This window comes from Spea bombifrons, chromosome 4, assembly GCF_027358695.1.
Source record: "Spea bombifrons isolate aSpeBom1 chromosome 4, aSpeBom1.2.pri, whole genome shotgun sequence".
NCBI classification, from domain to species: domain Eukaryota; kingdom Metazoa; phylum Chordata; class Amphibia; order Anura; family Pelobatidae; genus Spea; species Spea bombifrons.
Genome location: NC_071090.1, coordinates 39,948,258 through 39,962,195, shown reverse-complemented (window position 1 = coordinate 39,962,195; position 13,938 = coordinate 39,948,258). Strand labels below are relative to the sequence as shown.

General features: G+C 40.6%; 1 protein-coding gene across 1 annotated transcript; it reads left to right on the top strand.

The window, feature by feature from the left end:
* The first annotated feature begins 591 nt into the window (after positions 1 to 591).
* On the top strand, positions 592 to 7,733 carry NFYB (nuclear transcription factor Y subunit beta). The gene is made up of 7 exons (XM_053464299.1): positions 592 to 731; positions 4,281 to 4,374; positions 4,775 to 4,908; positions 5,364 to 5,561; positions 5,845 to 5,926; positions 6,660 to 6,739; positions 7,315 to 7,733. The coding sequence occupies exons 2-7, from the start codon at positions 4,281 to 4,283 to the stop codon at positions 7,345 to 7,347; spliced, it is 621 nt and encodes a 206-aa protein (XP_053320274.1). The 5' UTR covers positions 592 to 731; the 3' UTR covers positions 7,348 to 7,733.
* The last annotated feature ends 6,205 nt before the right edge of the window (positions 7,734 to 13,938 follow it).

Below are 13,938 nucleotides of genomic sequence, written 5' to 3'. Positions count from 1 at the left end.
AGTGGCCCACTGCAGAAAAAACTTGGACACCCCTGGTCTATGGGCATTCCTCCCCATTATAGTCTATGGGCATTCCTCCCCATTATAGTCTATGGACATTCCTCCCCATTATAGTCTATGGGCATTCCTCCCCATTATAGTCTATGGGCATTCCTCCCCATTATAGTCTATGGGCATTCCTCCCCATTATAGTCTATGGGCATTCCTCCCCATTATAGTCTATGGGCATTCCATTTTGTCATTCGTTTTAGTATGTCCCGTCAAAAATGCAAATTAATGTTCCAAGCTTTTAATATACGTAGTTTAATGGGTTAATTATACAGTTTCTTAGCTATCCCGCGCCCATGGGGAGAGTAAGAAGGCTGTGAGAAGAGCGCGCCTTCAGATAAAAAAATGGGTTTTTAAAACGCCTACAGACAGCAGAGGGGGAAGTGGCTTCAGGTTCGAAACAGCCTTGTGCGCTGGAGGGTGAATAACGCGATTACCGGAAGGGTTTGCAGGGATTGGCTTGTGAGTTGGGCAGGCGGGCCGTGAGTTTGGAGCTTGCGCACTGTGAGAAGCGGAGGGGGCGAAATCCTCTCCCTGGAACTGCAATTCTGGCGGGCGAGCAGAGGGAGGGTAGCCAGGATCCCGGAAGCGCCGCTCCGCGCTGGGACTGGCTCCTTCGCAGCCATTTTCTGTCCAACCAAACAGCCGATTCGTGCAGGGAACCAACCAGGGCCGCACTGGAGGTTTGTGCCTGGCTTCGGCCAATGATCGCTAACCGATTCCTCCCTTTAGCTCGAATGAAATGTCCGGACCCGGCAGTATGTGCGCCGCCCGCCAAACAGTACGGAGAGACCGGAGAGGGCTTTCCAAAGGCCTCTCGGACACCCGCCATTCCCGGGGCACCCTGCATTTAGCTATTCCTTTTGTTAGCGCGGCGAGCCCGGGCTGATGGTGGTTACCGTGTGCTCCTTCCCAGTCTCCGCTATCTTCGGCTGCTATAGGCATTGCCGGTGTTAGCGGGTGTTTTCTTCCCGGGTTTCAGCCATGTCCGAGGAGGGTGTTATATCTGGCGTTTGTTCCTCTTAGTCGGTTTATGGGTTGAGGAGAGCCCGGGGACTGTGTGCGGCCTGGCTGTGGCAGTACTGTGTTTCCCCCCGGCCTTGTATGCAATAGCTGGCGGGGGCTGTGTAATGGGAGGGGGGTGCTCACTCGTTCGGGGCGTAGGTTTGGATTGGGGGGACCTGCTTTGTTACAGACATGTGTTCACGTGGGGTGGGATTTGGTGCGGTGTGATCGCTGGAAATTTCCACTCCTGGGGATGATTTAAGACAGACGTGTATTGTATAACGGGTGGGTTACTCTTACTGAGCCCCCTTCAGCAGTGTAAGGGTTAATAGCGCTTGTGTGTGTAGGAGTATGTGCAGGATTGTGTCTGATCTCCATTGCTTTCGTGTCCTGCTGTGAAATAAATGTGTGTTATTGTGTTCTTTCACGTACTGCGCTGCGGATTATGTTGGTGCCTTAGATTCTGATGGCAAGCCAGGAACCCGCTTTCACACACCCCAACCCCCCAGGCCCCAGAGCTGAATTCCCAGCCATCTGCTGCCCTTTGTGTGTCAGGGAATGCCTCCCCGCATAGTAAAACTACACTAATATACACACTGGGCTGTGCAGTAATAGGGCTCGCTGGTCACGTGATCCTTGTGTATACATTTTTATATTTGCCAAGAATAAACTTTAATTGCAGAATGATTCGTGGCTTGGCGATAAATAATGCGCAGAGAAATCATATTCGTGGCACTGGTTGTCCGGTTTTTATAATGTTCTTAGCTTTTGCAGGGCAGCTTCTTCTAGTGTTAAGAAATGTCAGAGAGAATAACTATACTGGGACTTAGTGGCTCTCTTCTCCAAACCCTTAATCTCTACGAGCTTGTCGGCTACAGCTGTTGCGTTCACACGCATTTATCACCGCGGGACACTGTTTATTTGGAAAATATTTTCGTAGGAAGGATACGTTTTAGATTTCTCACTTTAAAGAGGAAGCAATATGTCTGGCCCTGTAGCAGTTCACGATCACGCGTTCTACTTTACTTTCCATTTCTCTTTGCATACCTGGAAATCCGTGGGATTTTAAAGTGGTGTTTATGTTGTCAATACTTGGACCTGAAAGGTGCTATAGCAATCCCAGAGCCCTTCAATAAAAGTAGTCCTGTCTCACTATAAAAGCCCGCATGTATAATAATCACGCATTTATGTCGTGCAAAAATATCGTCCCTGACGTTTGTTTTTACCAGTGTAGAGCCTCGATGGTGTCTGGTTGATAACATGTTGTGTGTTGGTGGATGTAGACTGTATCGTCGCTGACTGCTATGTCAGCTCATCGGTATTTCTGCTTCTTAACGTTTGCTTGTTTTGACGTGTGGGCACTGACTGCAGCTTTAACATCCAGCCCTGGAGCACTAGGATTGTGCCGATCCCCGCACATAAAGACGGCATCGTAAGGACCACTGCTCGCTACTGGCATCCTTTAAACAAAGAGCTTGTTAAACAGAGCAATATTTGGTGCGCAGAGTTTCACTGTTTCTTACACTATAGCATGTATCACGGCATAATGCACCTACCTGCTGTATGGAAAACACTCTAATGCGCTGATGTTATATTGACTTATTCACAAAAAGGAGCGTTACAAATTCAACTTCCTCGGTCACCTATTCATTATGAAGGGCCAAAAGTGGCAGGTTTCCCCGGCAAGAAGGGCCGAGCTGGCCATGCATATAATTCAATGGGTGATTTAACTATACATTATACCGGGCCAACCAAGCTCTTCCTGGAGCAGAAGCCCACTGGACATGGAGCTTCATAACGTATAGTGAATTAAACAAGCCGAAACGCAACTCTCCAGCAAAGTCACTTGTGAATGAACACAATCATAACAAAATATAGATGCTGAGTTACTTAACCCTATATTCTCCCTTGAATTAGTGTTTGATTTAGCAGCTTTTACGATTTCGCCGTAAGGAATACAGTTCACGCATTCTACACAAGGAAGCTGAATAAATGTTCTGTTATGTATCTGCATGGACGTAGCTCCCTGGTATATTACTGCGAATAAGCAATATCCTGCATCGCTTACAAGCGTTCCCCACAGCCGGCTTGTTCCATGTATAATATATTAATGATATGTATTTCCTTGTGTTGAAGCGGCAGTATTTGGCCAGTGCTCACCATAGTCGTCCACACATATTGTCAATGTGAAATGTTTGTTTCCCGCAGTTGTGTGAAGATGCTGTTCCACCTTCATTAGAAACAATCCCTGGCACTCGAATGCCAAGTCCCTTCCAAAAATAATGCTATAATCGTTTAAAATGTCCTTGTCTTCATGTTTCGTGTGAAACATCATATGTTGGTGCCATAAGAATTCAAACAGTTTATGTGATTAAACCTTTAGCTTTAAAAATAAAATGACAGATCTAGGGAGATCTATTTGCCTAAAAACATACCTTGGTGACCCATGCACTCTAGCCAAAGCTAAATGCATATTAAAAAAATAAAGAACACATTTTTTTTTTAGAAGAAGAAGCTGCAGCTCCTGAGCTGGAGTACCACACCCCCCACCCTCTATGGTCCCCTCTAGTGGTTTTTACACCACTAATTGGCTGTTTAAACTAGCCAATCGGTGGCAGCTAAGCACTCCCCGGACAATTAATAGAAGTGCCTTCTGTCATTAGAAGACCCCCTAGAACCCTTGCCAAGCCAGCATTGGAGCTTGGTGGTGAGTTTACCATGTGTACCCATGCCCAGGAGCTGAGGGGTGGAAAGGGGCAAAAGCAGATGGAGAATGAAGTACATAGTTACATAGTTCATAAGGTTGAAAGTCCATCAAGTTCAACCCAAGTTCAAAGTAGATTCCCTTTACTTATTTGTGATATATACTGCACTGGTCTAGGATTCTGGTTGTATTATTTTTACCAAATAAGCTTTCTGAATATCCCATGTATGCTTAAATTCCCTCACTAGATTTGCCTCTACCACTTCTGCTGTGAGGCTGTTCTATGATCGTTTTAGTTAATTCACACTTTTATGTTTAAATTCAGCCTCCATTGGTGCAGCGACATTCTTTTGACTACCTGTTTGCATAGTATTCTAGAGATTGTCTTCAGAGAGAAAAGTGTGGTCTGCGGGATTAACCCCTGATAACACACGATAAGGTGCCTTGTGTAGAAAGTGAAGTGGTAGGTATTTTATCGCTCTTGAAAATAGTTGCCCCATATCTTTTCACTTTGTATTTCTAGATGGACGGGGATAACGCAACCACAGATCCTTCCCAGTTAGGCATCTCCGGGGACTACATTAGCGGCAGCCATTACGTAATACAACCCCACGATGGTAAGTGCAGCGCTAAACAAAGTATGGCGTGACGCTTATTTTTAGACTGGCTGCCCGGTTAAAGCCAGGCTTGTAAATGCCAGGAATATTTGATGTTCTTGGTTGCGTGCGGCTCATTTGAAGCCGTGTGTTGTCTCTCTAATGACGGATTTGGGTAACTGAGTAACTCGATATGTCGTCTCATTGTTTACAAACGGAAGAGCTCGTTAACAATGTTTTGATTTTGAAATATAGTAGAGGGATATACCGCACAAATGCTTATATTTAAAGTGCCAATCCATGGCGTAGCCTGAGAATTTCATATACCAATCTCGAATCTTGGGCACTGAGATATCTGTACGCTTATTTATACTGTGTAATACTGATTTAACTTTTCTGTGCAACTGTAATTGTGTTTCAGGAGACACAGAAGACAGTTTAAATGATCCAGATGAGACAAACGGATCGAAGGAGAGTTTCAGAGAGCAAGATATTTACCTTCCCATCGCCAATGTGGCCAGGATAATGAAAAATGCCATACCGCAGACAGGAAAAGTAATGTCTACAGATTGCACTTTTCTTAGCTTCATTTTGCCCCTTCAGCCAATACGTCATAGGAGGAGGTGCGGAGATTTAGCCTGTCATATTTGTGAACGGAACCTAGAAGTCAGCCAGAACCCACTCACCAATTATTCTAGTCATGCATCTGTTTATCTGCACAAATTCCCCCATCCCTGTATGTTTGTGTTTAAATGCTAAATTCTGTGATAACGCAGTGAGAATAAAGTAAAATACATCCATCCGTTCCATTGATACGAGATAGTTGACCAGTGTTTACTGTGTAAGCGAGGAGCCTACAAGACTTCACTTTCATTATATGTCAAAATGTGACCTCCATGACATGCCTATGCAAATGTCTAGGTGGGATTTTGTTTAAAGACGTTTTTGATGTTATGAACAATACCAAATGTTAGCCTCCCTAATCGGCTTGATTTACATATTTGTTACAGATCGCTAAAGATGCCAAGGAATGTGTTCAGGAATGTGTAAGTGAATTTATAAGCTTTATAACATCCGAAGCTAGCGAGAGGTGTCATCAAGAGAAGCGAAAGACTATCAACGGAGAAGACATCTTATTTGCCATGTCCACTTTAGGGTTTGATAGCTACGTGGAGCCGCTGAAACTCTATCTCCAGAAATTCAGAGAGGTTGGTATTGCTCTCATCGCTATTTTGCTGCTTCCTCTATCATTTTCAATTCTGTACATAATCCTTAAATTTTTTGAAAAAATTGTGTCTTACTTGGGAAGGAATTTTTTCAGATTAAGAATACGTTTTATATGAGACTATAATTATGGAGTCAAAAACCCATCCATCTTTTTGGGGTTCTTGGTGCAGGGTTTTCATAGAAAATAATTTTACTACAGGTGCTATGTTCAGGATAGCTTTATGCCTGTGCCATGCCAATCTGTTTTCTGTTTCTCTATTAAAGGCAATGAAAGGTGAGAAGGGGATTGGTGGTGCTGTTACAGCAGGAGATGGCCTTGGTGAGGAGCTCACAGAGGAAGCATTCAGTAAGTATATTTACAGCGGGGACATATACATGGTTCCATACGCTAAACAGAGCCGTGGGAATATATAGCATTGCATCAGGATTCATGATGATCCAGAGATGGAATACAAAATAACTGGTGCATTACTGATAAAACACCAGAGAGAAGAAGCTGAGAACTGTTCGTTTCAGATCACTATAAAATGAGTCAGTTGTTGGAATCGTCTGAAAGAGTGTAGCTACAGGTATTCTACAAAGAGCTCGGAGGAAAAACAACTAAATTGTGAATGGTTTGCACGATACAAAAAGCAGGAGAGACTAAGGTATCTCAATAAGCAGAGTATAGAGGAGAGCACAGGAATGTTACAGAATCACAAAAACAATGGGAATCAATAATGTACAAAAGAGGAGAGAACGTCATAGTTTAAAACTAAGGGGTCAAAAGCATACATGTGATGTAGGGAAGTTTCATTTTCCTGAGTGGCTGGTAGATAAAGGGGAAGAGCCTCCCAGAAGGAGTGGTAAAGGTTAATATAGGGAGGGGATGTAAACATGGGTTTGATGCTTTTACTGTAGATAAAAAAAAAAAAAAGTGGGCGGATTAAACGGGATGAACGGTTTTTTGTTTAACTGCTGTTTGTGTGCTAGAATCCAAAGTCCACAATCGAATTATCAGCCTAGATTTATGGTCCTTTTCTGCATGATTCAGACACATTGTCTTAATCCAAGATGCTTTTTGTGTTTTATATTTACAGCCAGCCAATTACCAGCGGGATTAATAACTACAGATGGCCAACAGCAAAATGTTATGGTTTATACAACATCTTATCAACAGGTAAAAATAACTCACTAGTTGCGGATTGGCAGAGCTGGCCAGTTCTGCAGAACTGTGTATGTATAGTGTGTTTGTATATACTGGAAAGCAGCCATGGCATTATTTATTTTCTTTCTGTATTGACTTAATTGTAATGTCTTGAATACTGTATAAGGTATGCTGTTTAACGTTGGCTAAATCCTGGCTTTACCTCCTTTTTTGTTCCAATAAACTTTGTTTACCTGCAGGTCTGGAGACTGTCAATGTCACTCGTAATATTTTTGGTGACTTTTCCTGCTTAATCACCACACTGAGCTCATTCTTTCTAGTTCCTCCACAGACTTACATTAGTCAGTGTCCAGATGAGTGATTAAGACAGAGCAATGCTATTGTTTACCACAAGGCAGTATGATAAGAAGTCTTTGTTAAGTAGATTGGTCTAAGATAATAGAGCTAGAACACATACAAAAGGCTATGCAGCGGCCGGAAAGAAATAATTATGTAAGCGCTGGAGCTGTAAAGAAAATAAATCCAGTGTTATTTTTAACCAGACTTAACATATCATCATCTCTTACATTTGTGATCTCTATCCACAGATATCTGGAGTTCAACAAATCCAGTTCTCCTGATCTAGAAGAGAATGTAATGTCTGCAAACAAGAGTCAGGAAGAGAGCTTATACATATTTGATGGCAATATTTGATTGCAGTTGCGTGAATGTTTTTCTTCTACGTTCTATTTAATGTTTTTTTTTTTTTTTTGTATATTAAGTTGCTGTAACGTAGCTTCCTCTGGCGTGTCACAAGGGCGGAACCCCTCATTTTTCCCCATGTGTTTTTAAGAATTGGATTTTAAAAACCTTAGTTCTGTTTTTTGTACAAGAGTTATTCTTCTGACTCCTGTATGCATTGTAAATTAATTGTTTATTGCTGTCTGAAATTTGTAGACAGTTTCTTATTTTCATATTGAATCATGTACCTTCTTTTGTAAATCAAATAAAAAAGGACTTGAGTTGTGATGTTTTTTATTTCTTGCAATTAAAACCAAAAGTCTTAAAGGTGCTGTTCCAATTACGTTTTATTTCCCAACTTTCCTAAATACGTACTACTGCTGTATATATCGTAAGTTAACTTGTTCCTGTTTTAAAATAATGTACTGTTTTGTCTTTTTGTCAAATGCTTTGGCTAGGCTACTTCTCTCTGCATTGCTCTGGCTGACATCGCAGAAGGGGCATATACTCGAATGTCTTCTAGTTTCTGTGCGAGTTCAAGTCAGTGTAAAGCAGGGCTGCACACCTCCAGTACTCCAGTGCAGCAAGCAAGACAGGAATTCTGTGTCCTTGCCAGATCACAAATAGTCTAGTTTCTAGTTTAGATGTCTGCTCTCAAGCTTGGTTATCCAATAGATTGTGGCTTGTTTAAGTCCCTCTAGGACTGGAGTCGTGCACCCTTGGTGTAGAGGAACACAGCTCCAATAAGGTTAATCGGTTTAATCTGCCCATCTCTGTTTTTACTAATTACAGAACCCCTGTCCAACTCTACTTAACAACTATTTTGTGTGGTTTGTTGTAATGCTTAGTAATGATAAATCCCAATAGATGCCAGGTCTGCAGCAGGAGAAGTGGGGGGCAGACAGCAGCCCCCACACCAAAGAAGTTAACGTGTGCCCTGCCCCCTTACTGATGGCTCCCTGTCTGCGTGTGTGCTGCTTGTAACCAGGTAAAGTAAGTCTGCCATTAGCACACATTAACATCAGTGCAGGCCTGGTGCCCGTTTCGCACGTCTTCCTAGTGGTAGACAAAAAGAGCTTTGCTGTTTCATGAGCATGAAATGGCAGGGGGTGGATACAGGCAGTCAGTGCTGTGACATAATTTATAAAGGAGGGCATGACTGTTTCAAGGCAACTGTGGCTATTCAATAAACTTTAACACAGTTTTGAAGTGATGGGCCATTAAAAGAGTAAAATAAAATCATAGATAAGTGCTGCATCATGTAGTAAAATATCAAGAAGTGGAATATCACCAGGTGAAACGACTCCTTTAGTTATGAGGCGCTGAGTTTTTCTTTTTCTTTATTGGAGGTTTTGGATATTTCAGTATGTTTAAGCCAATGGCAGTAAGAGTCAGGTGTCTTCTGTAGTCTCCTCATTCTAAAATCTATTAACTCCTTAAGGACTGAGCTGAATTTATAGCTAAAGAGTTCCACATTTCCACTGGCACCAACATCAGCACAAACACTCTGCGACAGGAGCTTCACGGAATGGGTTTCCATGGCTGAGCAGCTGCTTGCAAGCCTCGAGCGTATAACGCCAAGCATCGGATCACGTGGTGTAAAGCACATCACCACTGGCGTGTGCCAACTGTAAAGTTTGGTGGATGGGGGTTGGGCTAGGCCCCTTCCTTCCAGTCAAGGGAAATCTTCAGCATACCAAGACTTTTTTTGACAATGCTATGCTTACAACTTTGTGGGAACAGTTTTGGGAATTCCCTTTTCTATTCCAGCATGACTGTTTCCCACTGCTCAAAGCAAGGTCCATTTAAAATGGGTGAGTTTGGTGTGGAAGAACTATTGACTGGCCCAGACAGAGCCCAAGATTTAAACATGGACTTAAGCAGTTATTGCTTGTTACATATGTGCTCTGGGAGTCTACGTTTAAGACTGATCACTGAATTGAGTCCATTATGTGTTTTTGTTAATTTTTTCGCACATACAGTCCTATGAAAAGGAAAGCACACTCTTTGAATTCTATGGGTTTACATATCAGGACATAATAACAATCATCTGTTCCTTAGCAGAGCTAAAACATTAGGTGATTAGAATCTCAGATGAACAACAACACATCACATATTACACTTTGTCATGATTTATTCAATAAGGCCAAAATGGAGAAGTCGTATGTGAAAAACTAAGTACACCTTTTGATTCAATAGCTTGTAAAACCACCTTAAGCAGCAATAATCGTTTTCTGTATAGCTTTATCAGTCTCTGAAATCACTGTGGAGGAATTTTGGCCCACTCGTCTTAACAAAGTTGCTTTAGTTCCTTGGAGTTTGCAGGCATTTGTTTATGCACAGCTCTCTTTAGGTCCCGTCACAGCATTTCAATCGGGTTGCGGTATGGGCTGTGGCCATTGCAACACCTTGATTCTTTTCTTTTTCAGCCATTCTGTTGTAGATTTGCTGGTGTGTTGAGATCTTTGTCCTGTTGAGTAACCCAATTTCGGAAAAGCTTTAGCTGTTGGGCAGATGGACTCTAGAATACTTTTGTATACAGATGAGTTCATGGTCGACTCAATGGCTGCAAGGTTCCAAGCTCCTGTGGCTTCAAAACAAGCCCAAATAATCAGCCCTCCACAATTGTGCTTGGCAGTTGGTATGAGGTGTTTGTGCTGATATGCTGTGTTTTATGGCCAAACATCTCCACTTTGGTCTATTCTGTCCAAAGGAGATTGTTCCAGAAGTCTTGTGGTTTGTTCAGATGCAAATTTGCAAACCTAAGCCACGCTGCCTTTTTTTTTTTTGTAAGAAGAGGCTTTTTTCTGGCAACCCTTCCAAACAAACCAAACTTGTTCAGTCTTTTTCTAATTGTACTGTCATGAACTTTAACATTTATCATGCTGAGGCGTGTAGAGTCTGAAATGTAACTACTGGATTTTTTGCAATTTTTCTGAGCTTGTGGTGAATTTGCTGGGACGTCCACTCACTGTTGAATGATGGACTTTAAATTGTTTGGAAATGGCCTTATAACCCCTTCCAGATTATCTCTAAGATCATTGTTGAAGTCTTCCCTTCAGCCCAGTGAGCTGCTAAATAATAATCAAGGGCAAGATGCTGCTTAGCAGTAAGGGTGTACTTAGTTTTTCACACATTGGCTTCTCCCTGTTGGCTTTATTTTAAATCACGGTGTAATATGTTATTGTTCACCTGAGGTTATATTTGCCTAATTTTTAGACCTGTTTAGGAACAGATGATTGTTATTCTGTCAAGATATGTAAAACCATTGAATTCAAAGTGGGTGTACTTTCTTTTTCACGTGATTATATGTAACCGCCTCAGTGTGTAGTCCGCATTAGTGAGCAAAATAAGTCTTATTATCAGAAAATATCTTAAGAATCTTGTATGCTGTATCAATGGAGGTGTCTACTTTATATAACAATCAGTGGCATATCCTCTCCTGCACTATCTCTCTCTAGAACTTAAAAAATTGACCCCTGAAGCTTGCTGGCTCTCTCATCAAACCTAAACCTATTCCCTATACAAAGGAATACCTGGATAATAGGCCAACTATTCATTATTTTAACTTGTTGGCAACATGTGAGTAAATATGTTTCATTTCTTTTCATCGCTACCCTTTTTATGTACTCAGCCACAAATCATTACATAGTAGAGCATTTCTGGTATCTGATACTAATATATATATTGTATATTATAATATATAATATATATATCTGGTACCCTGCAAGACACCATTAAAACCAACACAATGAGTCTCACTGTATCTCATGCAAGTCACAGGGCTTTAGCTTAACTAATACAAATGTATCGATTACTAATCTGTTTTTTAAGAAATAAAGAGCTCAACAATGGTTTTAGATTTGGCATAAATGCTTGTACAAACAGTCCTGTTTTTTTTTTTTAAATTAAAAAAAAAATCACATTTAATATGTCAAAGGTATTACAAAAGATGTGCAAAATTTATCTGAAAGCAATTCAAATAGTCACCTGAAACACATTTAATGCATTATTGTCACAACATTGCAAATAAAAGAACCAAGACAAAATAATGCAATTTGGTCATATAGACAATGTTGTACAGACTGTAAACCAAATACGACAATATACAATATTTTAGAGATATGCTGCTGATATATTCTAGGGGGAAAAAAAATGTTGTTTTGTTTTTTTTTATTAAAAAAGGTATGGATCTTCAAAAGTGCCTTCTCTGAAAACAAAAAACTTTATTCAGAATGGCTGTTGTCAATGAAATGTTTACCTTTGTTGTGAATAGCGGCTGTGTGTGTTTGGAAGAATTGTACACCTCCACGAATCAATACTAAGTGACTGAAATGCAGCCGTGCGAAGGGAGTATGTAAGAAGCAAAAAATATTATGAATCATGTTAAAGGGGAACTCTCACCATACCTTTATATCATTTTGTTATTATGGTTATAAGGAATATACATAATATTTGTCACAAAAAGCAGAGGAAATAGAAAGTTTATATATATATACACACACATATATATATATATAGTGTCTGTATTTGTGACAGTAATCTGTCTTCACCTTTGGTGCGTCTGACGTCAGCTCAGGCTGGTGCTGCACCTTAGTGTTCGAAGTCCGGCTAGGAAAGGCGACACACAGATATGGATTTACTGCCTGTAATACACGCTTGAAAAACAGAAACTAAAAAACACAGATGCAAAATCTTATGGAAGTTTTTTCGCTCTTCTGGTTCAAGTAACTAAAACCTACTTAGCACAACAATGCTGACAATATAATGACAGAGGGGGACAAAAAGTGGGAGATCCCCGTTAAGAAGCTGTAAGACACAGGGCTAGACAAATCAGTTTTGTCCTATTTTATATTTCCACACATACATCTGCTTCTCTTAACAATCTCTGCCTTCGTCCTAAATACTATTGATTTGTCCAGCTCTGGTGTAAGATAACCGCCTGGGCAGTATATACAATTGACATATAAGTTGTAATATCATACATGCAAAGAGCTTATTTTTTTTAAAAAAAACAATGCACAAGTTTTTTTAAAATAAATTTACAATTAAGATGTGGACCATCAAATAGATTTTGGCAAAAATGCTCATTCTCCTGGCACATAAAATGCTACAACAACAAAAATAAACATTTCGACACTAAAATACTTATTTTCTTTACATATATTTGACATACGGTCCTCTGTATAGGTCAGTCCGCCAGTTATACCGGTTATAACGCAGAAGCATGGTATCTGGTTTGTAAGGTGCTGCATCATAAACTCCGCATGCATGAAGTCATTTACATTGATAGTAGTGCAAAGCAAGCATGAACAAAAAAAGTAAAGGGGTATATTCACTGCACAAGTGATTAAGGCTAGTGTAAACACCAAAAGGGTACAGCTTACAAACACAAAGATTTCTATATATAAAATAGGAAAGATTAGACAGAACCGCACAGTCATAGAGGCACAACAAAGATTTTTGCCTTCCTTGCACAAGATGAGCTTAGTCAAACTCTCTAGTCCTGCCAAGAAGAGGCCAAAATGCATTCTTACGCAGAAGCTACAACATCAAGATAATCTAAAAAAAAAAAAAAAAAGTTATTATTGCTGGAGCACTGGTGGTAGTGCAGCAACATGGATATTTCCATCCAACGAATTAGCTGGTATCCAAATCTGTCACCAACAGCAGCAATCCTGCTAGAGGCTTAGGACTTCCCAAACTGGGCACTTTGATGGGAATCCTAAATTACGCCTGTTGCCTGCACTCCGGAATTAGAAATCTCTATAAGAGAACTTCTATAGCTATGGACCAACAGACATTCTGCACAGCACATTTTGTATAAATGCTGCAAATATTAACAATGCATAACAAATGAAAATTGTCTTTTAGTAGCCAAAAAAACAACACCTCTTGGCAATGCACCCAGTGCTCTGGTACAAAATGAATAATAATAATAAAAAAACATTTCCTGTGCATATACTCTGCCTTGAATATTCCAATAATGACTCATTTTAAGAGCTAATGTCAAAATTCCTAACCGCAATAAATCAAGCAGCTTTCTAAAGGTGCAGCTGCTTCAAAACTGGTGACTGAGTTACCAGAGCAGCCACTAAGATGACGCAGACATAAAACCCCGGTCCAGTTAAGGAGAAAACATCAGCTCAATCTATCAAAAGCATTTTACTCTTACAATATTGTAAATCAATGGGTAGCACTATTGAAACAGGTCTCTTGATTTTAAATTCACCATCAAATGTCAATATTGAACAGTAGCAAACTACACAGAAAGCCATTTGTTTCCCCAACAAACCTTGTCGACGGCCTCTCGGCTGCTCACTGGAACATGTTTCTGTGTATATGTACATTTAACAATTACTGTACCTTTTAAGTGAAAGTTGTCAGTTTAGCAAACTTACCCAATGTAAGCCAGGGCATGTGTTGACAAACATCATTACCAAGCATGTACAAGACAATTACCAAAGACATTGCCAGCAGAGGCCTAGGGC